Genomic DNA, 26,951 nt, shown 5'->3' with positions numbered 1-26,951 from the left:
AACACAAGCATTTTTAAGGGTGTGGACCAAATAATCGGACCAAATCAACTGCTTAATCTGAATAAAAAAAAAATCCAAAGGGCTTTATATTTCTTCAATACAAAATATATATTAATTTTTGTTTTCAGTAGAATACTAGTTAAGTATAAACCAGCAAATGTTTAAGAATTTTTTGAGGGGGGACAGCTGCCTAAAACTAACAAAATATTTCTGAAAAGCACAAAAATATAACAAATTAAGCTAAACTAGGAAAAAATTTTTTTTCTCACTTAACAGTTACCATAACACATAATGGGTTGTAAGATTTTTGCAGTACTTGTGCATTATAGCCACCACATTCAAGTTCTATTGAGAAGTTTAGTTTGGCTAATGTTAATGACATAAAATAAAATATGATGAATACATAAAACTTTATCAACAAAATTATGAAAACTACAACAAAGAATCCTGGAATTTGTAAATCAGCATCATATCTAAATATACTGTATCTTACATTGTGATAGATTGTTTTAACGCCCTACTGTACAGGGGTGAATATTTAAATTATGTATCATAGGCAATTATCTGAAGAGTAATCTATTAAAAGTCTCCTGAGCTAACTAGGGAAGTTTTTTCTTTCTTTTTTACTTGCTTTAGCCTGTATCCAGTTCCTGATTGCCATATAAATTCCATATTCATAGTTAAATAACATAAGCCTTTGTATATAGACTATACCTTGTTGCTAATTTTTCTGGGCATAGAATGTTTGATTTGGTAAAGCCCTAGAGAAGGACCTGAAGAGAAAGAAACATAATAAAAAAAAAATTCATGCTTCATAATTTTTAGATAATAGCTGGTAACACATTTTACATTCAACTTTGCTCTACTTTACCCCTCAATCCTCCCAATATAAAAATGTATTGCTGAAATTTCCTATTTTCCATTTGTTGTGTCAATCTGTCTCTCTAACTTCATCCCATGTAGCTGTAAATTAAACAAATGTGACAAACAATAACTAGAAAAACAGGTGACAGGAGGTTAAATGCATTGAAAATATGAAATTTGAGCCATATTTCTGCACATTGGGAGGGGGATTGAGATAAAGCATAGCCTAACTTAATGATTTTCTCTTGCTATGTAGGGTAATTGGAAGGTCACTTGTATATCATGCTGTCCTTTTCAGTTTTAGTTGGATAGAAAAAATCCAAAGAAAGTCCCCTTTGAAAAGATAGGAGCCACAAAGTGAGATTGTATTTGTCAAAGCTTGGAGGTTTGTCCCTTCTGTCTGTTTAAACAAAACAGAATCTTAATTGAAGCTTTGTTCATTTCTATCTTAAGGGTGCACAACAAATATGATATAAGGTACTTTTCTTTATTCGATTGTCTTCTTTGTTGTCTAAAAGACTTTTTTTTAATCTAGATGTTTCATAAATTGCTCATTTTTACCAGAAGTTCATTTGACCTACTTTGAAATCCCTGGTCTTAAAATTACATTTGACTTTGTTAAAGCTAGGAGACATAGACATTGTGTTTGTTTAAAGAAAGTGAATAAACATTAGTAATCTGTATTGCACTAAAGCCCTAGGGCCATCACAATTCCAAACAAAAAAGAAACTTCACTTTAGAATATTCAACATTGTCTAACATAACAGAAACAAAGAAAAAAAAAATACAAAATTTTACTTCTGCACTCTACTGTCAACATGAGAAATTATCCAAAATTTTAAAATCTTGCAAAACATTCATCCCTCATCACATTCACCAGCGATCTCTCATCAAACCTACACTTCATTTCTCATCTCACTCAATCCTACAAATGCATCAAATGACCCACTCTCTCATTAGCACTTCCATAGATATGGTCAAAGTAAGAGCCATCTTGCTTACATTTTATTATATCTAGAAGTTTTTTGTAGCTAAGTCAGTACTTAAATATTTCATACGCCTTTGTAAACAACCTTAAGATGGTAAAATAGGTTGGATTATCCAAATTTTTAGTTACCACAATATATTTAAATCATTATTGTAATATAAAGGGCAGCCAATAGTAAAGGACCTGAACAAATATTTTAAGGTAATTTAAAAGGTTTATTACTCAAAAACTTGGTAAAACTAAAAGGGAATTCTTAATGATTGATTACTTTAAAATATCTACATTATACACAACAATAAACCTTTGCTATAAAGGGAAAGTCAGTAAGGCCCAAAAACTATTCAATACTAATTGTGCTTTGAGACAGTTTGCTGAATGTCTAAATGATTTGGGATAGTAATGAAGATAAAATGTGGGCAAACTCATTAACAATATGCAAGTAAGTAAGTATGGCAGCACCGACACATCAAGGTCTAAACTGGCAGTGCTAATTTCCACTTTGTGACCCTTTGGCCAAGAATTGCAATTAAGGGCTGGGGGCCAGAAATCTTGTGCTTTTGTACACCCTCCCTGCTTACCTTTTGCATATTTCTCCATTTGCCTATTTAGAGCTGGTTTGGATCTGTCTAACATCACTGACCCCCAACAAATAAACAGGCAATACTAGGAATCAAACCTGTACCCCATGGACAAAGGATTTCTTACTAAGAGTGCTTTCCACTTAGCCAAGAACATTATTACGACCAGAGTAGAACAACTATTAAAAAAAAAAAAAATTGAAAAAAAAACAAGATGGATTTACAGCCATTTTCACTAATCTTCAATACACATTGTATTTTACTTAGACAAGTTATTGTAAGGCAGGTGTCAACAAAGCTCCAGTAGGGATTGCTTTACTTAAGATGCAAACTAACATGGTGAATACTTAGCTGGTAAAAACCAAATACACTAGGAATGCCAGAAATTAAACCTGTACCCCTTGGACAAAGGATTAAACCAGAGTGCCAACAACTTAGCAAGGAACACAAATGTGACCAGAGAACTATTATTTGAAAAAAGAAATATTGAAAAAAACTCAATTCATGGTTGTTGCCATTTTCTCTACTGTCCCATAAACAATATATTTTATTTAGACAAATTAATTTTAAGACAGGTATCAACAAAGCTCCATCAGGGATTGTATTTACTTAAGATACAACAAGCAATGTGATTGCATAGCTTTGTGATATTCTAGTCTTAAATAATGATAAAAAGCAAATTTACATTTGCTATTTGTTTTCCAAACCATTTTAAGCAAAACCATTTGCAACAGCAATACACCCATGGTTAGATTAGTGTCTATCCAAAATGCTTTACAACAGAAGGGACACATTTCTTGCAAAGCAAATACTCAGCTTTAATGCTATTCTGTGTCATCTCTAAAAAATTAAACTGTATCAGGTGTATTTTGATATAAGATACTTCTAAGACTTCTGTTTCACAGCTTTCCTCAATCCACTTTATAAGGTTTTAAAGATATGCAAAGACATTTCCTAAATTTTGAAAAAAAAATATTGATATGGCTTAAAATGCTACTCAAATAAAAGGAATTGCATTTTAAGAGCTAAAGCCAGAGTAAAAGAAACTGACAATTAAAAATTAAGGTAAATCTTGTTTTGTCAAAATTTCTATAGTATAGGTATAGACCTTTTGAGTAAGCAATTATCTAAGACTTAGAAATCAGAAAAGGGTTGACATAGAAGCCTGGCAGTACCTTCCCAGAGTGTTTTTGACCCTGGATTAATTACTGAGTTTCATTCTTGTAACCTATTCCTTTTCCAAGATAATGAAAATTAGCTAAACTAGAATTTTACGTATTTTTTGCTTTGGATTCATTACTGGAAGTTCTATTTTCCTGACTTAACCCATTTCTAAGATAGCAAACAGTAGCCAAACTAGAGTTTGACCTGAAAATTTATCCATGGCCCTATAGGGTAAGGCTGAAATGTAAAGAGTTCTGACAAAGATGCAACACATCTTGGAGCATCTAGTAAGAATAGTAATTGGATTAACAATGCTTTATAACAACTAGGGTCTTGCTTCATCAAGGTTTTATCTCTGAAGCCAAATTACCAAGCTAAGGTCAAGCCTAGAGCATCAAAAGGATGAAACAAAGATTTCCAAGTATCTACATAAGTTTTCAAAAGCATATTCAAACTCTTGACTTCCTGTCTTAAGGCCTATGTGAATCAAATTGAAGGATATAACCTAACATTTATCCAAATAGCCCTAATACGAAAAAAACTAAATTAAACCTTACTTTTGCGTGGCTAGAATTCTATTTGTCAGCTTATAATTCTTATTTTATATAGACTTATTTATAGCCTACGAATTCTTCTTTTCGAAATCTACGCCTGAAAAGGTCAACCAACAATTATGAATGGTAGAACCCTACGGTTAAAAACAATGACAGTTCTGGTTAAATTAGAGTTCAACCAGTCAATTGTTTCACGCAAAATCACTTTTCATGACAACCTGGTTTGTCACTGTTTCACGCAAAAACAGCGGTTGAGCTCAACCACACCGAGTGGTTGAGCTCAAACAGTCTCTTTGGTTGACGCGAAAAAAGGCCTTTAGTGTAATTGAGAAGAATGATGAAGATGATTTAAGGAAATCAGTTGTTAATTCAGCAGAATATCAACATACTGATACACTGAATTCTCTGTAAGCTGCTTTTCCTCAAATTTATTTAGGCTAAAAGTTGGTCAAAACAATGGTAAATTCATTGCATGCATACACAATTCAAGATATAGGCTATATTTGCACATTAGAGATATGAAAGTGAAGTTGATTTTTGATAGGCTACTCGTGAATATTATATTGGTAAATTTTTTGCAGTTCATAATTGACTTACCAATGAAATTGTACATACCACTCAATACCTTTTTGGTAAAATTCTAGTTAATTGACTTCTTGCTATCTTGGAAAGGGTTTAGGTTAGGAAAATAGAACTTTCAGGGATGGGTCTACAGGCTAAAGTATGTCCTGGGAAGGTATTTTAAAGTACCCACCTGTAACATATGGACCAGCAAACCCCCTCCCCCTTTCAGAACTCAAAACCAAATCTCTCATTCATTTACTTTAGAAAGTTTTGAAATAAGAATCTCTTATACATATAAAGATTTAAAAGTGCAAGTTAATTATTTCATAGAATTTGTGCTTTTTTAGTACAAGTTTTATAACAGGCAAAAAATGATACTTTTTACCTTTGGTACAAATCTTCCTTCAAGCAAAAAATGATACTTTTTTTGACTACCAAAATTAGATTCAAACTTGTTGTTGTTGTTGTTGATTCCAACGTTTTTGGAGCATGAATCAGCTCCGTCACGTACGTATCAATCTTGTCCAGACAATGTGTATGGAGAATTTTTAAGAAACGATGACTACTTTCAGATTAGTGAATCAGAATCGTTATTTGCAGATTCTTTATTGGTGGCAAACCATTTTTTTCCACTAGTATAGCCACCTACGTCAGACCACCCTAATTAATTCTATAGTATTTACAGCCGTAAATTACAATTTACATTAAATTTCGTGGGAAACACATTAAACTTATACAATATATTGAATACATTAATAAACATTTGACTTGATACAACATGACCCAAGACTGTTAAAGCACATCGAATAAACTTGAAGTTCTAATAAAACAACCCAGTGCAGAAACAGACACCCTACGAGCCCAACGGAGGGGCGGATGAATGACCCACCACCGCACGGAAAGTAAAGGCACCAAAGAGCTTTAGAACTTTTCTTTTTAATATTTCACGCTGGATATAATACTTTTTACACGACATTATAACATGGCGGACATCTTCATATACATTACATACAATGCAATTTGGGGAGTCAACCAAATTCCATTTAAAGAGAACAGAATTCACTTTAGCATGGCCAGATCTGATTCGAAATATTGTTGTGGCAATTTTCCTCTCACTGTGAATTAGGTCCAATGGAGGAGGCTTAAAATCATATAGATCCAAGATTGTATTAGTGGACTTTCTTGTGAAATCAGCTTTCTCATCAATTGCGGATTTGGCCTCATAACCCTGAATATATTCACTCAGGGACAAATTTACATCCAACAATTCACCATTTCTGCAAGCCCATTTTGCCATTTTGTCAGCTGACTCGTTCCCAGGAATACCTGCATGTGCTGGGACCCATGTAAGTTGTAGATCATAACCATGTATTAGAAGGTCATCAACTATTTTTTCAATTTGTGCAGCAGTTTCTTTGGCATCATTTCGTTTCAAAGCTAAGTAATTTAATACAGATAGAGAATCAGAACAAATCAAAAAGCTACCAACTATACCGTTTGACTTAATATAAAGAAGTGCTTGATAAATAGCAATCATTTCTGGAGAAAAAACAGTAAGCTTGTCAGGTAGCTTAAATCCGCAAGAAGTACCAGTTGACGGGACTACAAAAGCGTAGCCTACACCCATTTCCGACTTAGATCCGTCAGTATATATGTGAGTAAAGTCAGTCCATTGCAGAGTCAGCCTATACCACTCTAATTTTAAAATTATTGTTCCTGAATCATTAATTCTATTATCTAGAGCTAAATTAATTACATTACCTATTCCGTTGAAGCGTGAGGAAAGGTCATCTATATTTGGGGTTGGAACTAAGCCTGGAAGGCCAGCATTACTCATCAGACAAGAATATTTATAGACTGTAGGGGAAAACCTTGGTCTAAACTGGAGATCTTGATTCCATGTAGCAATGCATTCTTTATAAACAATATGATTTGTTGATCCCATTTTTTTTAGAAAGTAACGGGCTTGAAGATTATTTCTTCTCCTCTGAAGTGATGTGACGCCAAGCTCACAGTAGAGGGCTGGGGTGGGGATGGTTTTTAAGCAGCCTAGAGCTCGTCGGAGAACTTGATTAAAAGCTGAATCAAGTTTCTGGAGGTTGTGCTTAGTTGCTTCCCTATAGAACATGCTACCATAGTCCAGTTTGCTGGTGATTGTTGTTCCAATTAGTTTTGAAACACAAGAATATGGGGCTCCTCTTTTAGAGAGGCAGATTGCATTGACAAAGTTTGCCCTACTTCTCAGGTTACCAACAAGATAGTCGATGTGGTTAGTCCATAGCAACTTTGAATCCAGTAAGACTCCTAGATAGCAAAATTTCTCTGCATGTTGGATGTCCACTCCTGCTAAAGACACAATGGGGGGTTGAGCATTTGTTCGATTTTTCCTTGAGAAAAGAACACTTACTGACTTCTCTGTTGAAAATGACATGTAGTTTTCCATTGTCCAATTTTCTAAGTAATACAGGGCTTTTTGGACTGAAGCCTTAAGGCATCCCCTATCTCGAGAGGAGGCAGCTACTGCAATGTCATCAGCATATAAGTATAGTTTACAACCCAGTATCGTATCTAAGTTTATATCGTGACAATATACTAAAAACAATAAAGGACTTAGTACCCCTCCTTGGGGGAGACCCACATTATTTGGAGCACTAAAAAAGCCAGACGAATGATTTTCTAAAGTTATTTCTATTTTCCTCTCAGTCAAGAAATTACCAATCCATTCCACGATTTGAGGGCTAATATTTAGCTTCTTTAGTTTTGCCATTAGAGTAGGCATATTCACTCTGTCAAATGCTGAAGTCATATCAAGGAAAACAGCTAGAGTTTCTTTTCCTAGGCGGAATCCCTGTTTTATTTGATTTTCAAGCCTCACAAGACAGTCTATTGTACTGCGTTGGGGCAGAAAGCCTAGTTGTTCTGGCTGAACTACTTTCTCAATTTCTGGTAGAACTTTCTTTTTTATCAGTCTCTCCATTAGCTTGCAGAGGCATGAAGTCAAGGCAATTGGGCGATATGATTTTGGGGATGTAGGGTCCTTTTGGGGTTTCAGGATTGGTATTATTGCAGCTTTTTTCCAAAGCGATGGGACATAACCTTCCTTGATGGACCTATTAAACAAAGTTAAGACAGAAGCCTTAAGCAGGGGGGACATGTTGGACAGCATCTCATTGTGAATCCTGTCTGGGCCCATAGCCCCTGGTTTTAATTTTTTAATAATCGTATCAATATCCTGTTCTACAAGTTCAATATCATTCTTAGGGAAGACCTGTGTAGGTTGCATAGTGGGTCGGTTTTGAGTAGAAAGTTGTGGAGGAATGTTTGCAATTAGATACTCTTTCAGAAGTTTTATTTTCTCGGGTGTTGTGGCGGCAGTGGTTCCGTTGTGTATCATGATGCCAGATATTGGGGAAGACCTTTGTCCAGTGTAGATTTTCCAGCTCCTCCACAACTCTTTGATTGATGTAGTCTTCGTAAACTTTGTCTCAATTAGAGTCTTCCATCCATTCTTGATTTCTTGGGGAACAATTTTCCTAAAGATGGCTTGTTTTGCATTCATTTCAATTTTGTTTGTAACTGTAGGATTTCTTCTAAACTTGTTTCTTGCCGTGTTTCGTTCCTTATAAGCTTTTTGGCATGCAGCATTCCACCCTGGTGTGGAGTTTCTAGATTTTCTTTTAAGTTTTACATACCCAAATACCCTTTCACTAGCATTCACCATAACTTGAGTTAACTTCTCATTAAGCTCCTCAACAGAGGTAGGTAGTTCAACATCCGTCAGATCCGAGTCTACCTCTCTCTGCCATTCAGGCCAGGACTCCTGGCGGAACTTCCAACTCACCGACTTCATTAACTGAAGTCTATAAGCAGAAAAATTAAGCACTGACATTACTGGGAAATGATCAGAGTCAAAGGGTGACGGTATAACAACCTCAAAGTCAACTGAAAGGTCTAAAGAAGTAATTGTTAAATCTATAGTAGAAGTCTTCCCATTTAAGGGGTTTAGCCTAGTACCTAGATCTATTGGAGTGATAAGACAAACCATATTTTGAGGATCAGTAATAAAATCTGCCAGTAAATTAGAATTATTATTTGGAGAAGATGTTGAGTCCCACATTGGGTTATGAAGGTTGAAGTCACCAGCAATTATTTTCCTCTCTTTACATTTCTGAAAAGCATCTTTGAACTGTTTAAAATCAAAGTCAGTTGCAGTCCTGTTATAATAGTTGATAACGGATATCCAGTTATCCGTTCCATCCTCTTTGACAGATATAATCCCAATTTCATTTTTTCCTGGGGTAAAATCATCTACTATTTTAAACGGGATATTATCCTTAATTAAAGTCATAAGTCCTCCCCCTGGTCCTGTCTTCCTATCCCATCTAGCCATGCTATAGCCTTTAAAATTTGGGGAAGTTTTCTGTTCATTCAATAAAGTTTCCTGAATTAGTACAATATCTGGCTTACTCCTCACTAGAAGGTTTTTCAATTCTACTACCTTTGATTTTCCCATTCCCCTAATGTTTAGTTGGATTACCCTTGTAGTCATTCTTTGATTTTTTGTTTATGAACACGCTTATTTAATGTCTTTTTCTCTGGAGAGGACAAAATTTTCTTTGGAACAAAGTTATCTTCATCCATACCATCCTCTGAGTCTGTTTCATTTCCAGAAACAAAGGATTCAGATTTCTTCAGTGAAGACAGGATCTTCTGTACCTCTGACTTCGAGCTTTTGCTTAACTTTACACTGGAAGCAATCAGTGAGCACAATGATGACACTACTGTGGTTAGTTGGTCTATTTTTTCTCTCAGTAAGACAACTTCCTTGTTAATTGGTTCCTGTATTTTTGCTTCTGGTGGGATTGAAGGGTGAACAAGGACTGGAAAATGTTCAAAGTTTAAAGCTGGTGGTGGTGTGTGCAGAGTCTTCCCTTTGGTGTCAGTGAAAGCTTGAACTGCATCTTTGAATGATATACCTTTTGTGACTGACGTTTTCAGAATTGCAGCTCTAAACTTGTAATCCTGGCACTCTTTACTGAGGGCAGTGTGCTGTCCATTACAGTTTGCACATCTTACTTTTTGTTCATTTCTGTTTTTGTTTAACTCAGGGCAAGCTGTCATGGGGTGATTATCTCCACAAATACCACAAGTATCTTTACCCCAACAGTTTAGAGAGTTATGGCCAAATTTCTGGCACTTGAAACATCTCAACGGTTTTGGTATGAACTGTTTCACCACAGTGAGGGCACTCCATATAGGAATTATTGTAGGAAAATCCATTTCTTGAGAGAAGTCATCATGTATAGTGTAGCTAGTGTATGGTTTACCATCTCTAGATGTGGGATGAGGGTTTAGTACAGTTGCCTTCGTAACCTGTTCTACTTGCTGAATCTCCTTACAGAGTTCTTCAGGAGTAGCTAAGTCCCTGGGAACGTATAGTACTCCTTTTCGGCTTGAGTATAGCATATTTTCTGGCTTCATTTCAAATTTGATCACTATATTATTCAATGTGAGATCCCTTATGCCTAAGATCTTATTAGCAATGTCTAGATTTTTTGGAACAACTTCAAGAGAGCCTCTAGGACCTATTCGTGGGAGTATTTTCCCATAATCATTTCCTAGAGCTACAGCCAATCTACGCCCTAGATATCCAGCAGAAGTCTTTGATAGAGGGACTAGCATACCCTTGTCATTAGTGTCAGTAATTTTTGTCATATCATGACCTTTAGCCAACAAATTTGGTACAGTGGGTCCACCTCTAACTCCCCCACAACCTCCACCCTTCCCAGGACTACCAGGAACCATTACTTCTTTCACGTGACAAGCTTACTTTGCAGAAAAAAAAAAAAAGAAAAAAAAAAAAAGAAAAAAAAAAAAAGAAAAAAAAAAAAAAAAAAAAAAAAAAAAAAGTGAATGCACAAATACGATTAAACAGACCTCAATAAAGTAAAAAAAGAGGCAAAAATACAAGCAAATAAGGGCACTATATACAACACATACATACAAGTAAGCAATATTTCATATGGCACAAGATCTCAAGGAGATAAAAGAGCCTAAAAGGTGGTCTGAATATCAACCATACAGTCCCTTCACTGTTTTGCATTTACCAAAATTCAATAAACACTTTTTCACCTTCACATTAATTTGTTATTTTTTTTTCAACCATCAAAATCTTCAGGTATTACTATTTTCTACAACTTGAATTGTTGCCAAGCAGCGTTTTAACAGCACTTAAATTGATTATTTTGAACTTGTATCACTAATCCCAAGTTGAATAATTGCAGTTTAACCACAAAATGTTTTATTCAACCATGTTCTTATAGGCTACCAATTCCAATAGACTAGAGAACTTTATTATGACTTTTATATTCCTGTGTAATTCTTAAATTACTTTCTTCTGTTTCTTTCAATATCTTTATGAACATTTAAAATTAACACCAAATAAGCTGCTCAACAGCTATGTTTCAGAAGTTTAAAACTAGTTGCGTTCCGCCGATTCAAACTTTTGGATAAAGCCAATTCGAAACCAGATTTCTATTACAAACTGAAGGTAAAAACCCTTGTTATAATAAATCTTTGCCAGGAGATTAAGCCATATGTTGTATAATCAAAAAAAGAGTTGTGTTGCAACATTTCTGAGGTCAGTCTACCCAGTGCTTTATTTAGAAATCCGGGTTGATTCGGGATATATAAGGTGAACTAAAAGTTAAAGCGGATGCACATTGGCATCAATTAACTTAGTTAAGTAGTCTAAGTTAAGTGATTTTACTTAGGTCTCTTCACATTGAAATCTTGCCGTTCACATTGAAAAATGACTAATAGGACTAGGCAAAAATTTTGAATTGTTGGATCATGGAATTGAGGATGGATAACACTTATATGGTCAATGATAATGAAAGTAGCTCTGATGAAGATTTGCTGCTAATTCTTCACTTAAGGCAGCAAAAGAAGAAAATTAAAGGGTATTTCAAAGTTATAGATGCTGTTTTAACGGAATAACCCACTAATGATTTGGTCTAACTGAATTTCATATAGGGCCTATGGCCTCGTGAAGGCAATATATATATATATATATATATATATATATATATATATATATATATATATATATATATATATATATATATATATATATATATATATATCTTGAAAAGAGAAATCACCAATGCAACAGCAAAAACACATAAAAAAAAGGGACAGAAGGAGAAAAGGAAGACTGTTTTCCTAAATTAGTGATTAATATAGACCAGCACTTGAATGAGGCCTTAAACCTACTCATCCATTCAATCACATAGGTCAAACAGCATAGCCAAACACAATCAACCATAAAGAATAATCCATGGACAGGCAGTCATGTCGTCAATAAGTATAAGTTGTCATTTACCAAACAATAGAAAAAATAATAAAGACAAATAATTCAGAGGCAACAACCCAACACAAGGGCTAATTTACCATATTACCAAAAACATGGTAAAATTTTAGTTTAGTGACTTCTTGCTATCTCGGAAAGGGGCTAGGTATCCCAGGGAGGTATTTTAAAGTACCTACTTCCAATCCCTCTCACTCAAGAGGACCCTGAAATTTGCCTACATAGCAGGTCTATACCTATCAAAATTTTTAGAAAACAACATTTTACCTTAATTTTCAGTTACCAGTTGCTTTTTCTCTGCCACTAGTTCTGAAAATGAAACTGTTATTTGAGTAAAATTCTGAGCCATATCAATGGTTTTTTTTTCAAAATTTTGGAAATGTATTTGCATATCTTTAAAACCTTATAAATTGGGATTGAACAAAGTTGTCAAGCTGAAAACAATTTTGTTGTACTTCATTCAAGCAGAAGATCTATTTTGCAAGGTTTCACTTTTATAGCACATATTTTTAAAGGTCATCAAAGGTCAGGACCCTTTTGAGGGAGAGTGAGTGGAGGTAGGCACTTCAAAATACCTTCCCAGGACATACTTTAGTCTGTAGACAAATCCCTGAAAGTTTCATTTTCCTAACGCAACCTCTTTCCGAGATAGCAAGAAGTCACTAAACTAGAATTTTACCATATATATATATATATATATATAGCCTAGGCTATATATGTATATAGTCTGTATCCTAGGGAATGGAAACATGAACAAAATCCCAGGTAGAAATAGGGTGTTTAATTGGGATGCTTCAATGCCCTGGTTGGTAGAAATAGTGAGGGAAAGTAGGATTGAATTATACTTTTTGTATTAATGTTCGAAATATGGTCAGTCAGTCAGGTATCCAGGTAAATTCTAACATTGGCATATATTTTGAAGAACTTAACAATTTTTGTACACATGGTTTGTGAAAATGATTGGTAAAATGCATTGGCATAAAATTTTAATCACAGTGTCCATTTTCTATTTATGCAGTTCTAATTGTTCTAAGCCTTAACATTACTCTTTACTTTCCTTTAATTTTCAGTTATTACCAAAATAGTTTTAAAGCATTGGTTTCTTTGACAAGTACTAATTGAATTCAAATTTTTATGTTTGTGTTACAGCTGAATTGACCAGTCAAACAGTCTTTTGCTTAAACTATAATATGAAAGGAATATTACTTTAATTTGTTTATAATTTATATATTTACTTTTTAGGAAGAAAAGACTATGGGTACATCCAATTCTACAAGAAAGGGAGAGGACTGTGAAAGGCCATCTGACACTGCTTAATGACTTACTTATGAGAGATGATGAAGAGAAATTTTTAAATTTTGTAAGATTAACAAAGGCAGAGTATGTTGAATTGCTTAGTTTAGTGAGGCCTTTTATAACAAAAAAAAACACCAATTTTAGAAAGGCAATCTCTCCAGAACTGAAGCTTGCTTTGACACTAAGATATCTGGGCACTGGTATGTCAATGGCAGCTCTCCATTATGAATTTCGTGTTGGTCACTCAACAGTTTCACAGATATTATCAGATACAATGATAGCAATATATGAAGTTTTAAGTCCAATGTATCTGCAAGAGCCTTAATCAGATACATTAAAAAGTGTCAGTGAAACTTTTAGGGCAAAATGTTTTTTGCCAAATTGCATTGGTGCCTTAGATGGTAAACATGTGCGAATTCAGTGCCCATACAAGTCTGGGTCTCAATTTTACAATTATAAAAATTATTTTAGCCTTATACTATTAGCTGCATGTGATGCTAATTACAAGTTTATTTATGTAGATGTTGGAGCTTTTGGAAGTGAGAGTGATGGGGGTGTATTTGCCAGGTCAGATCTTGGGAAAGGCATAGACACTGGGAAAATAAAGCTTCCTGATTCACTTCCATTGCCTGGAACAACAGAAAATTTTCCATTTTTTTGTTGTTGATGATGAAGCCTTTCCATTGTGTAGTTATATAATGAGACCTTTTCCTGGAAATAGACTCTCAGAAGCACAAAAAATTTTCAATTACCGATTATCCACAGCTCGGCGCCTAATTGAAAATACGTTTGGTATACTTGTGCAGAGGTTCAGAATTTTCCGAACTGAAATACTAGCACAGCCTGAAAAAGTAAAAGCAATAATCATTGCTTCTGTATGTTTACACAATTTCATTATTTCAACTAGAGGAGCCCCAACTGATATTCAAGAGCTATCAATAGGAAGTGGGATTTCTCAGCTTGGCAGAGTTGGGAGCAACAATTCTTCCAGAACAAATCAAGATCTTAGAAATAGACTAATGGATTATTTCTTATCTGTAGAGGGTGCTGTTCCTTGGCAGCGAGAAAAAGCATTGAGAGGCACATTGTGACTTGATTTATAAATAAATATGCATGTAAACATATCATACACTATTTGTATATATAGATATCCTGAATATATATATATAGAGAGAAAGCATTTAATATGAAATGACTAAAGATTAAAATATAATAACAAAAAAAAATCAAATATTGGCTTAAAGTGAAAAAGATAAAACATATTTCAACGTTTTTTGGTATGTTCTAGTATAGCATTCATGATTTTCATGCGACACTGCAGTTTCTCCTCAGCTGGTATATCCTTCATGAATGATACAAGTGACATTAGAAAATGCTGGTCTTCATCCATAGTTATAACTTTATTTTTATCCCTTTTTTGTTTTTCACTCAGGTATGAGAGAATTGCTTCATCAGTTGCAGATGAAGTACTTCCCTCTGTTTTGGTTCGGTTTCTTTTTTGAACGTTTTTATAAGTTTGGAAGTGCTCATCTGGAGCAATTGAAGTGGATGCCTGTGGAGATTCCGTTTCGATTAGGAATTCTTCTGAATTGGCTTCTTCTTGGGACACACAGCGAAATTCTGGAAAATAGAATACATTAATGTTTGATGGATGAAGGTTTGTACTATAGTTTATGATTCTGTTCTGCAAAAACGAGGGACAAGTTACTGAACAGAAGAGCTCTATTTTATTTTATTTTTTTTAGATTATATAGTTAACATACAAATAGTTTTGATGCCAGTTCTTTTATATAAGGGAAGAGCATATACTTATACCATGCTAAGAAAGTAATTCAAATTGGGACTGAAGATCGATTTAACACAAACTCAACAAAAATAGCAGCAATGTTTTTAAAACAGAAGATAAAACTGTTAAGACAAAAGTAACAACTCCTAAAAACAAGAAACTAAGACAATAAGAGCTGAGAGCTCATATGGCACGTGAGAGGAGGTTGGAAGAGCCAAGAGATTCTTCCCACCAGGTTTCATCCCAACCTCTCCACTCTAAGCATTTTCCAAGATTTCAGGTTTCCCCCTCCAACTCCCCCAATCCCACCGGATCCGGTCGAGATTTAAAATAAAAGTTCTGAGACACTATATCCTGCTAAATATAAAATTTCATTAAGATCCAATCACCCGTTTGTAAGTTAAGAATACCTCATTTTTTCTAATTTTCCAAACTAACTGTCTTCCCACTCCTCGCCAGATGGTCGAATCGGGGAAGAGACTATTTCAATTTAATCTTGTCTGGTCCCTGATACGCCTGCCAAATTTTATTGTCCTAGTTTATCTGGAAGTGCCCAAACTAGCAAAACCAAGACTGACAAACTGACAGAAATTGCAATCGCTGTATGTCATTTGGTGAATACCAAGTGCCATAAAAATCTTGGGGCCAAAGCCCCCCTTGAGTTAATTAATAATAATCATATTTCTCATAAATACTGAACATAAATTTAACATTTATGTTTATGTCAATAATTGCAAATCTCATTTTCTTTTGGACCAAAAGTAATTGTACACTTTCTGATAATTGTATAGTTGAAAGTTTTTGGGGCTAGGGGACTCCTCCCATTCCAGGTCAATTTACATTGAAAATGTATCCCAAATACTAATTAGAAATTCAATACGTTTAAACACTTCATTATTTTCGATCTTGAACTTAGAATAATGCTACCAGTATTTCCAATATTAGTATTGGAATACTATTGTTTCCATAATATATCAAGTTTTAAATTTTGTTTGTATAAATAATAAGGACCAACCTGAAGGACTATGAGTAATATCAAAATCAATTTCTTCAGAGTAATCTTCTGTTATTTGCTGTTCGATTACATTGATGACAGGCAATGAAGATACACAGTTACCTAAAACAAATTATTCTTAGAAACAAGGCTGGAAATTAATATGAAGGGTTTTCTTGAAGTAAAAAATTACCATGATATATTCACATAACATCACATTATTATTCTTAATTTAATTTTTGACAATCCAGGTTAAATTTCATAGATACAAACTCTTTTGATAATCGAGTTTTACATTCATTGATATGTTATTTTTCAATGTCAACATTAGTTTTGTGTTCAGATTGCATAAGTCTTAAGCCTTTAAACAACAATTATAGTGCCAATCAACCAATTCTTATAACACAGATATTCAAATTAAAATGAAGCAATACCTTTTATAATTGTTACTTAGCATATACAAACACATATTATTTAGGACATACAAACTGTAAACTAATCTGTGATGGCTGCCATTTGATTCCTTGTTAATAAATATATAATATATATATATATATATATATATATATATATATATATATATATATATATATATATATATATATATATATATATATATATATATATATTCAGTTTATATGTACAATTCCATACCAATGGTTTTTCTGCTCCTATCAATGATAACATCTCTTAAAAAATCCATTCTTTGAATAAACTCCTGGTTTGCTGCCTTTGTCTTCAAAGCTGCAGAACCACTTGGCAGTTTTGAAATTTTCTTCAGTCGGACATATCGCTCTCTCAGACTGACCCATTTTTTTTGAAGCTCAGTAACTGCAAAAAAGAAGTAAATGAAGTTTTGATAAATTTTATGGAAATTATTTTAGTTGAAGGAGATTTTTCATTTTTAGCTTTTTCATATCTTTTTCTTTTTTTAACTTTGTCATGTCACTTCTAAAATTGATGATTACACAGTCCCAAACAAGAAAGGGGGTCCATTCCTTTTCCATGCAAGCCCAACAAGTTTTAAATTTAGCTCCCTCTCCCCACCCTCCAAATAAAAGAAGCAAATTTAATTAGTCTTGCTTGAACTACAGTCCTTTAACAATAGTTTCTAAATTTTTAACAAAATCATGAAGCATTACAAAACATTTTTTGCCATTTTTTATCTAAAATTCAGTAAAGCATCAATATCACCATTATATTATGAAAAAACTGCATCTTTTATATCTACCACTACATCCTTGCATTTCCCCATGGATTTCAAAAATTAAAAATTTCTGGCAGTTTTCTTTGAAAGACTTTTTATGTCCTTTTACTTTTTATGAAAGAATTTTATCTAATACAATTAAGGGAAAAGAAAAGAATAGTAAGTGATACTGACTGAAATGTCAAAACTTTTGCCTCCAGCAAATGAAAAAATCAAAACTACCAATTAAAGTTGCAATTTGATAATACACCAATCACTGGTACCTAAAAAAATTTATCATTAAGTAAAAATAAGCTAGTTTAAACTAGTCTATTAAAACTGAAGGAGGTGTGTAACAGGTCAAATTTTTCCTAGTTTATATTCATTCAATCCTGAAACTTGTCAAAACCCTACAAAAAAATGTGGCTCCTATTGTTTTCTATTTGGGCTTCATGCCAGTAACCATTAAATATCTTTTGGAATCTAACTAAAGATTTCCCTTAATAATAATAACAATAATGATAAAAAAAATATATTGCAAGGGCAAAGGAAGCCAGACAGTTGTATAGTCTACAAGGTGAACCCACCAAATAACAATGGCCTACAAGCAAAGCATCTAATAGCCAACTAGCATTTCTATTGATTAAAATCACACTACCTTCATATACTAATGCAAGAGGATCTATCCTTCCTAAGCCTGAAAAGACTTATTTCTGTTTAACTTATTTAGCCAAACCAAGGTCTATGCCTACCTGAGATTAATAGTCCTTGACTTGCCATCTGATTTGATGTATGGTAGATCAAATTGTTCCTAGTTACTTATTCATTTAATCCAGAGACTTGTCGAAATCCTACAACGAAAGACAACTCCTATTGTTTTTCTATTGTAGGCTACCTGCCAGAGACCATTAAAAATCCCCTGAACAATCTACTGTACCTTACTAGGCTGTAGATTCCTTTAATAATAATAAACAATATAGCAAGTGCTAGGGAAAAGGAAGTCAGATAGTTGCATTGTAAACATGTGAACCCATCAAATAACAATAGCCTATAAGCAAAGCTTTTAATAGCCTATTAGCATTTTCATTGATTAAAGATCACACAACCTTCATAAACTGTTGCGAGAGTGTCTATCCTTCCTAAGCCTGAAAAGATTTACACTTCTATCTAACTTATTTATTCAATCCAAGGTCTAGGCCTACCTGAGATTACCATTCCTTGACTTGCCAGCTGATTTGAGAAACTCTCCCATGCATTGATTTTGAGATGCCTATCCTTATAATTGTCATTTTTTGGATTATACAAATAGGGCCTAGAGCTAATAAAATCAATTATCAAATGTTCAACTGAAGACATTTTCAAAGCTTTTCTGAAATAAAAGTCTCACTTATAAGTAATCACTTATAAGTTGAAAAAAGTTCAACTTTGAAAAAAGCCTAAGTTAAGTGAACTAAGTGAAAGTGTAAAGTAAATTAAACGGGTTTTTCGTGCCAATGTGAACGGGACGAAAAACCAATGTGCATCCGGCATTAAGAGTGTAATTCAGTTTTTTGGTAGTCACTCTTTGATGCACTTTATACTACTATCATTTATTGAAGCCGTTTTACCTGAAGTTGTATATGAAGTAAGAAAATAAAATTATTGTCAGTAATTGTGTTTGTCTTTGAGTCAAGGTACAGGTACAGTTCCTATTGTCTACTGGTTCGTTCCCAAGGGAATCTGCCCATCTCGGCGAACCTAAATGTCATGATAATGAATTCGTCTCCAAGATTATAGAGACTAGTCAATAGAACCCTCCCGATCTATAGCCATTAACTATAAAGCTCCCATACCACAAACAACTTAAACTACATAAGAAATCAAGTAAACTATAAGAAATACTACAAACTTTATAAGAAACCCCCGTAACACACCTTCACTACTTCTCCCTCTAGAGGGCCCTGAAATTTGCCTACATGACAGGTATATACCTATTGAAATTTTGACAAAACAACATTTTACCTTAATTTTCAGTTACTAGTTGCTTTTTCTCTGCCTTTAGTTCTGAAAATGCAATTCATGTTATTTGAGTAGAATTTTGAGCCATATCAAATGTTTATTTTTTCAAAATTTAGGAAATGTATTTGCTTATCTTTAAAACCTTGTAAAATGGAATTGAGCAAAGTTATGAAGCTGGAAACAATTTTGTTGTAATTCAATTAAGTAGAAGATCTATTTTGCAAGGTTTCACTTTTATAACACACATATTTTTAAAGGTCAGGGCCCTGTAGAGGGAAAAGGAGTAGAGGTAGTTGCTTCAAAATACCTTCCTGGGACATCTTTAGTCTGTAGATTCATTCATTAAAGTTCCATTTTCCTAACATAAACCCTTTCTGAGATAGCAAGAAGTCAATTAACTAGAATTTTACTGCCTTTTCTTATACATTTTACAAATATAATAATAATTTCTTCTACCCCAAATTCCAATTTAAGCAATTTTTGACCTAAACTTACCTTATTATAAATAATTTTGGCACTGAGAAAATTTAGTATTGTTTCGTTGAAAACAACTGAGAAAACATAATGTTATTTTGTTGAAAATGACCAATCTCATACTTTGGTAAAATTATAGCAAACCATATAACTGGCTTTCATATAAAGTTAATGTACCACTTGATGCCTTTTTTAAGCTATTTATGAATTAATAATCACCACTACCTCAAATTCAGATTTAAGCACTTATTGAGCTCTTAAAAATTACTTAAATATGGGGTATAGAAAAGACTAAAAAGATTTGTCTTAAACTTTAAAACATTGATCTCAAACTTACTGTTTCATTATAAATCCATTTTTTTAATGTTATATAATCCACAAGCACTGATTTTCAAACATTAATTTGGACAAACTAATTTTACCAATGTTATGGCATTTTTTTTATTTGCACTCAGAAAATTTTGTGTTATTTATTTACTAAATTTTTTATTAAATTTTAGTATTATTTATGCTGTCAGAAAAAGGATAGAGAAAATATAGTATTATTTTGTTGGAAATGATGGATAACTTGTACTTTAATAGAAAATTTGTCATTTTTAAGAGCTGAAAAAGTACTTAAATTTGAATTAGTGGCAGAAGCAACTATTATATTCATAAAGAACATAAAAAAAAGTATCAAGTGGTATGTTTGCTTTATTGGTAAGTTAGTTACATTAACTATCATATTTTTTGAAAATTTGTCATTTTTAAGAGCTAAAAAAGTGCTTAAATATCAATTTAAGGTAGAAGTGATTATTATATTCATAAAGAGCATAAAAAAGGTATCAAGTGGTATATTCACTTTATACAAAAGCCAGTTATATGGTTTGCTATAAATTTACCCATACTTAAATTGAAAAATTTGTCATTTTAAAGAGCTCAAAAATTTGCAGTAGAAGCAAATATAATATTCATAAAGAGCATCAAAAAGGCATCAAGTAGTATGTTCACTTTAATGGTAAGTCAATTATATGAACTGCAAAAATTTTTCTGTTATGTTTTAGTTGTAATGAAACTCTGATTCTAGAAGTTGGCCTATGTCTATTTCTTAGTAGACTATGTACTAGAATTAATGATTTGGTCAGAAAATTTACTGGTTATTGTTTTGAGGGTAATTTATCCCAGATTACGTAGGCTAGATTAGCCAAATTCAATTATCTGTGTACAATTTGGCCTGTTGAGAAGGACACATGTTCAAAAAACAGTTATTACTGTAGAATATTCTGAAAAATTGTGGTAAATCATTCCTAAAAGTGCTTCACTTTACTTGCACCCCAACCCCCTCAGTGTGAAAAATATATGGTAAAATTTTAGACAAGCTGCTTATCACTGTCTTGGAAAGTAGTCAGCTTATAATGATTCTAGGGCTGAAAACTTATTTAGAAAAAGTCTTGCAAAGCTACTATGTTAACCTTCTTTTGATTTCTGTTTCTTAGAAATTAGAACATGTTGGAATTTAGACAAAACAACATTACAACCTAATTTTGAGTTTTGGTTAAATTCTAGACAAGCTACTATTGGTTATCTTCAAAATAGTTGGTGGGTTAGGAAAATTAATTAATACAGACTAAAGTATATAATGGGAAGGTAATCTGAAGCACCTATCTCCCTTCTCCTTCTAGAGGGCAATGAACTTTAAAATCTTTGTGCTATGAAAATGAAACCTTGCAAAATAGATCTTCTGCTTAAACTAAGCACTACAAAAGTATTTCTAGCTTCACAACTTTGCTAAATACCAGTTTGTGAGGTTCCAAAGATCTGCAAATACATCTCTTAAATTAAAAAAAAAAAACAACAACAAAAAACATTGATATGGCTTAAAATTCCTCTCAAATAACAAGGATTGTATTTTTCCAATTTGAGAGCTTATAGCTTTCCAAATTTATGGCTTAAAAGGACTCCTTGAGCCCTTAAAAAGGCTCAATAGAGCTTAAATGGGCTTGAATTTTGTTCCCAAGACTTAGAAAATTGCATAGAAGACCTGTTGTAACTTTGGATTTTTTTTAAATTGTTGCTTGGGTTTTCTTTTCTTTGACTGTATGTTCAAAAATCATGATTATAATTGCTTGGTTAGGATTTTAATCAACATGGTGTTATATTTCAAATTTAAGAGACATTTTCCCCAATTCAATTAAACCCTTTTAAAGCAGGATTTAGTAGAGCTAAATTATGTGTAATTTGGGCTATACATCTATTTTTGAAAATTTTGTTTTTAGTATATGTTCTGAAGTTTATCTAAGTTCATCAAAGGTCAGTGTCCCTTCAAGGGAAGAGACTTTAAAAGGCCTTCTCAGGATTTACTTTATGCAAATGACCCATTCATTCACTCATCTCAACTATTTTTCAATATAACAAAATGCCCCTTAGCTTCAACATTACTGACAAAAATTTGCAAAGAGAAACAAAAAATGGCTTTTTTTTTCTTGCTCTGGTGTGAGAAAGTCTTTTCACTATGTCTCAAGTGGAGCAAGATGCACAGCTTCACAAATTTCACCTAGGATTATAATCCACATATTTGTTGTAAAATTTATAAATATAAATTATGATTAGATTATGATTAAATTATGATAAATTATGATTATGATTATAACTAGGATTAGTTAGATAAGCCAGGCATTTTCAACTGAAGGTAAGGATCAACATCAAAACTGAAAACAAACCAAAACTGTTCAGTATGTGAGGGGAGTTTCTTTAACTTGTTTCTTTTATTTAATTTCTTTTGTTTTTAAAATAATGGACATTCCTCTCCCCTCGTCTGAAAATATACCTATAAATTTTCTTACCCATACAAAATTTCCTCCACAAAAAATTCCCTCCATCCCTGGAGACCCCCCCCCCCCCACAAAAAATACAGCTTACCTAATAACATGCAATATGTAAACAATGGGAAAATTATATAACTTACTGCAGGGGGCTATATCATACCAGAGGCATAGTTTTTGAACCTTTCAACTATTTTGAACTGAATCCTTATTTGTGACTGAACATTTTAAAATAGCTATATAGACTATGATGTTTAAACCCATGATCTGACTGCTTTATCAACAGACTGATTGCTAGATTGTAAATCAGTGTCTCATATACCTTAAATTGCAGCTTGGAGCAATCTAAGAATTTTTTCTTGTCAAAACTTCAGAGTTGATAATACATGACACATAATTGAATATGTACATTTGACTAGTGGTTTGATGTTGCTGATTCAAGTGCTTCCCAGTTATACTTCCAATCTTTTGTTGACCATTTGTTGTCAAGATGGTTCTTAAAGCTGTTTGTGGTTAGGGCAGTAATGGTGTCTGGCATTAATTTGTTCCAGAGGTTGGCAACACAGTTGGTAAGAAAATGGGTGCACTGCTACTTTGAGGAGTTATGCCTGGATAACTGTAAGTTCACCCCATCTTCTTCAATAATCCAGAGTTGGCAGTTTCAGCTTGCATAGCCTTGTAGGGTAAAGGAGTTCTTGCAGTCCACTCACCATCTTAGTGGCTCTTCTCTGGACATCTTTGAGAACTTTAACATCCTTTTTTTTTTAAAAGGGAGATGCAAGAACCATGCCTGTCTCAAGCTTTGGCCTAACAAGTCCTTTATACAAAAGGCTCAGAATTTTAGGAGAGTGGGAGGAAATTGTTCTTTTTATGAGCCCTAGTGATGAGCTAGCTGATGTTGCTGCCTTTTTTTTGCATGAGTGCTAAATTTAAGGTGATCATCAACAATCACTGCTAGGTCACTTTCTTCCAACTCTGGAGAAAGGGACTGACTGTAAAGAGAGTAAGTTGTATTGATATTCTTGTGTCCAAAGTGTGAAACATGGCATTTTGACACATTGAAAGTGAGTAGCCAAGATTTTACCCACATGCTAAGGAGATCAAGGTCTTTCTGAAGTTGGGAAGTATCCTCAAGAGTGCTGGCTGGACCAATTACCTTGTAATCATCAGCATATAGCATCATCCTGCTCTTAAGCGCTAGAGAAGAACCCCACTGATAACAATCAGAAAGGAGGAGATGATAGGATTGCCATCTGCATCAAATAGTCTTACATGCTGAACATGATTCCTCAAGAAATTCAGAATCCATTTAAGAATTCTTTCCTCCAAACCAATAGATTGTAGGTTGAGCTCAAGTGTTTTATGACAGACTTTGTCAAATGCTTTTGAAAAATCAAGAAGGATCATGACAACAGGGATTCCCAACTCCAGTAGCTTTGTAATATAGTCATATGACTCAAGCAGATTAGTTTCAACTGATCCGTTTCTTCAGAAACCGTGTTGAGAGCTGTTGAGAAGATGATTCTGATCAAGATGCTCAATAACTACTTTGTTGACCATATGTTCAAGAAGCTTAACAACAACAGAGGTAATACTAATAGGCTGGTAGTTTTCTGCAGAATCTTTCATTCCCTTTTTTTGAATGGGGGTAATATGTGCCACTTTCCACTCTGTAGGAAGCTTTGAGCTAACAAGAGATAGTCTGGTGAGCTTTGAGAGTGGGTATGTTGTTTCTGTTCTGCACTCATGCAAAAGATGGGGGTGAAGGCTATCTGGCCCTGCAGATTTATTTACATCCAACTAAGCAAGCTCTTTCAAAACATACTCCTCAGTCAGCTCAAGAGGTGGCATTGGTTGAGTAAAAGTATATGAGGGAGGAGCTGACTAGCAGTTTCTGGCCTGAAAGCTGGTACAAACTGGCTATTTAGGATCTTTGCTTTAATAGTCAGGTCTGACCATGATGGGTCAAATCAGGGACAGAGTGCCTATTTCAACATTTGACAGAAGCATACTGCCAAAACAGCTTGGGGTTATTTTTTATATTTTTAGCTAACCTTTCTTCATGACTCTTCTTCAGTTGACTGATGGAATTGGTGGCCTCATTCCATGCCTTTTGATATTTCTGATAGTTTGTTGCTCATGTTAGAAAAATGTGGAAAGTGTCACCAGAAAGAAGTTAATTCAAAATGTAGTGTTATACTTTTCATTATGAGTTCTAAAGTCACCAAACCAGAGTGCCAATTTTACAAAAAAAGCTGTATTGTATTTTGATGCATATTATGTCTGGCTCTCTAAGAAGCTCATCTGTTCTGAGGCCAGCCAGTGAATAATGCCATCTCTGTACAGAAAAGTTGCTTTCAATATGACTGGTGTTGTAAAAAAAAGCTCTCTAAATCTATGATGAAAAAAAAAAGATTTCTCTGCCTTGCTGTATGATATTGTAATCAGATGAGGCACCCATGGTATCTGACAAAGTTTCAACCAAACTGACCTACCAAGATAACAAATTTACAGCCAAGTTTAACAGCTTTATACGGTACTTCCTGTTTCACTCTGTTTGCTCAGGTCAAATTGTTTCCCCTGATAGGTAAGAGTCTACTCCCTAAAATCTATCAAATCAATATAAAATTTTCTTGTTTTAAAAGTTTCAAAACTGGACCTGAATACACCTTCTACATCTCTAAATAGGATGGAAATGAAATCACTGAAAAACAAGAATTATTTTCCATTGAAAAACTTGATAAAAATCATCAAACAAGAAAATAAGACTTAATCTATATGTATAAAAATAAGTTGTCTGTCTGTGGATCTGTGGATCAGGTGACGTCATGTTTCTGTGTCGGCTGACGTCATGTTAAAAAACTAAAAAAAGGAAACAAAAAGAAAAATAAAGGAGAAAAACAAAACTAAAAAAATAAAAATAAAAAAAAAACTAAAAAGAAAAAAGAAAAAAAAACTAAAAACTAAAAAAAATGTAAAAACCAAAAAAAAAACTAAAAAGAAAAAAAGGGGAAAAATACAAAAATTTATTTCATCATTTACCATTTCAATTTCAAAAACGAATGTATATACAGACTGGGACACCGGAATACAAATGCCGACCGGGACACAGGGAATATAAATGACGACCGGGACACAGGGACACAACTACAACGGGGACGCCGGGGGGCACAGGGGGATATATAAATGACGACGGGGACACAGAGAATGTTCGATTAGCAATCACCATCAACAAAGTTCAAGGGCAATCATTAGAATCATGAGGTATAACTAAAAAAAACTAAAAAAAGGCAGAAAACTAAAACCTAAAAAAAGACCAATTCAAAAACGAATGTATATACAGACTGGGACACCGGGACACGAATGACGACCTGGACACCGGGACACAAGGAATATCAATGACGCCCGGGACCCTCAAAGAGAATTCACAGACTAGGACACCGGGACATAAATGACGACCGGAACACATGGAATATAAATGACGACCGGGACACCGGGGGGCACACGGGGATATATAAATGACGACGGCGACACAGGGAATCGTCGATTAGCAATCACCATCAACAAAGCTCAAGGGCAATCATTAGAATCATGAGGTATAGATCTGAATACGTATTGTTTTCCCATGGACCATTATATGTTGCATGTTCAAGAGTCGGTAAACCTGACAATCTATTTATATGCACAGACAATGGGACAGCAAAGAATGTTGTATATTCGCAAGTTTTACGTAGTTAAAAACATATATATATATATATATATATATATATATATATATATATATATATATATATATATATATATATATATATATATATATATATATATATCTATATTCACAGGTGGGACATAGGGACACAACTACAATGGCGCGTAACTAATATGACGCGTAACGACTTACGCGCGCGGGGGGGCTTGGGGGTGGCGCGAAGCGCCACCCCAACAGCTAGTAATTTTTATAATAATATTCATACTGTAGCTACATAGGTAAATTGTTTGTAGTTAGTCATAAAAGTTGGTAGAGGGAGGGATCAGCTCCAGGAATAATTTAATTGTTTTATTATTTACTTCCAGTATTTAAATGAAAACTCCAATATAGATCCAAATTCTCTTACTTGAAATTGCAATTCCTAGTGAGTGCAGATAATATCCTATTCCTTGCGTTTTGGATTCACATACTAACTCATCTGCCTCTACATTTGTACAACATTATGCTAACTTCTCACTATTTTTGCTTGTCTAAGTATTTCTTTTAACAATGTAAAAAAAAAGAATTGACATAAATGTACTGAGGATTATTGCTGTTTCATGTAATGCCAGCACTACTTGTATGAC

At 33.8% G+C, this 26,951-nt stretch overlaps 4 protein-coding genes and 1 long non-coding RNA gene across 6 annotated transcripts in view; 3 read left to right on the top strand and 2 right to left on the bottom strand.

Annotated features, from left to right (window-relative positions):
- LOC136035673 (tRNA modification GTPase GTPBP3, mitochondrial-like) overlaps nt 1–26,951 on the bottom strand; it is a 287,196-nt gene that overhangs the window by 97,300 nt on the left and 162,945 nt on the right. The window lies entirely within an intron of this gene.
- Nucleotides 11,540–13,832, top strand: LOC136035667 (uncharacterized). Its single transcript, XM_065717580.1, has 2 exons — nt 11,540–11,674; nt 13,324–13,832. Exons 1-2 carry the CDS (start codon nt 11,565–11,567, stop codon nt 13,700–13,702), a joined length of 489 nt encoding a protein of 162 aa, XP_065573652.1. The 5' UTR covers nt 11,540–11,564; the 3' UTR covers nt 13,703–13,832.
- LOC136035796 (uncharacterized) lies at nt 14,076–14,468 on the top strand. The gene has a single exon (XM_065717768.1). The coding sequence runs from the start codon at nt 14,076–14,078 to the stop codon at nt 14,466–14,468; it is 393 nt and encodes a 130-aa protein (XP_065573840.1).
- LOC136035666 (uncharacterized) lies at nt 14,552–18,869 on the bottom strand. The gene is made up of 4 exons (XM_065717579.1): nt 18,546–18,869; nt 16,812–16,988; nt 16,179–16,280; nt 14,552–14,997 (listed from the first exon to the last, which is right to left on the bottom strand). Exons 1-4 carry the CDS (start codon nt 18,697–18,699, stop codon nt 14,642–14,644), a joined length of 789 nt encoding a protein of 262 aa, XP_065573651.1. The 5' UTR covers nt 18,700–18,869; the 3' UTR covers nt 14,552–14,641.
- The window catches only part of LOC136035842 (uncharacterized), a 33,241-nt gene continuing 25,212 nt past the window's right edge, over nt 18,923–26,951 (top strand). Inside the window, exon 1 of the long non-coding RNA XR_010619531.1 lies at nt 18,923–18,967. This is a non-coding gene — a long non-coding RNA (uncharacterized LOC136035842). The remainder of the gene's footprint in view (nt 18,968–26,951) is intronic.

The sequence above is a fragment of the Artemia franciscana genome, chromosome 14 (assembly GCF_032884065.1).
Source record: "Artemia franciscana chromosome 14, ASM3288406v1, whole genome shotgun sequence".
NCBI classification, from domain to species: domain Eukaryota; kingdom Metazoa; phylum Arthropoda; class Branchiopoda; order Anostraca; family Artemiidae; genus Artemia; species Artemia franciscana.
Note: the sequence above shows the minus strand (reverse complement) of the source record. Positions and strands in the feature narration are given on the sequence as shown.

Excerpts from the sequence above, each read along its gene's own strand:
- LOC136035796 (XM_065717768.1), top strand. The coding sequence starts at position 14,076 with ATGAGACCTTTTCCTGGAAATAGACTCTCAGAAGCACAAAAAATTTTC.
- LOC136035667 (XM_065717580.1), top strand. The coding sequence starts at position 11,565 with ATGGAATTGAGGATGGATAACACTTATATGGTCAATGATAATGAAAGT. Across the intron at positions 11,675-13,323 it reads CAAAAGAAGAAAATTAAAGG|GAAGAAAAGACTATGGGTAC; the intron begins GTATTTCAAAGT and ends TTTACTTTTTAG.
- LOC136035666 (XM_065717579.1), bottom strand. The coding sequence starts at position 18,699 with ATGTCTTCAGTTGAACATTTGATAATTGATTTTATTAGCTCTAGGCCC. Across the intron at positions 16,281-16,811 it reads TAGGAGCAGAAAAACCATTG|GTAACTGTGTATCTTCATTG; the intron begins GTATGGAATTGT and ends AATTTGTTTTAG. Across the intron at positions 14,998-16,178 it reads TATTACTCATAGTCCTTCAG|AATTTCGCTGTGTGTCCCAA; the intron begins GTTGGTCCTTAT and ends TCTATTTTCCAG.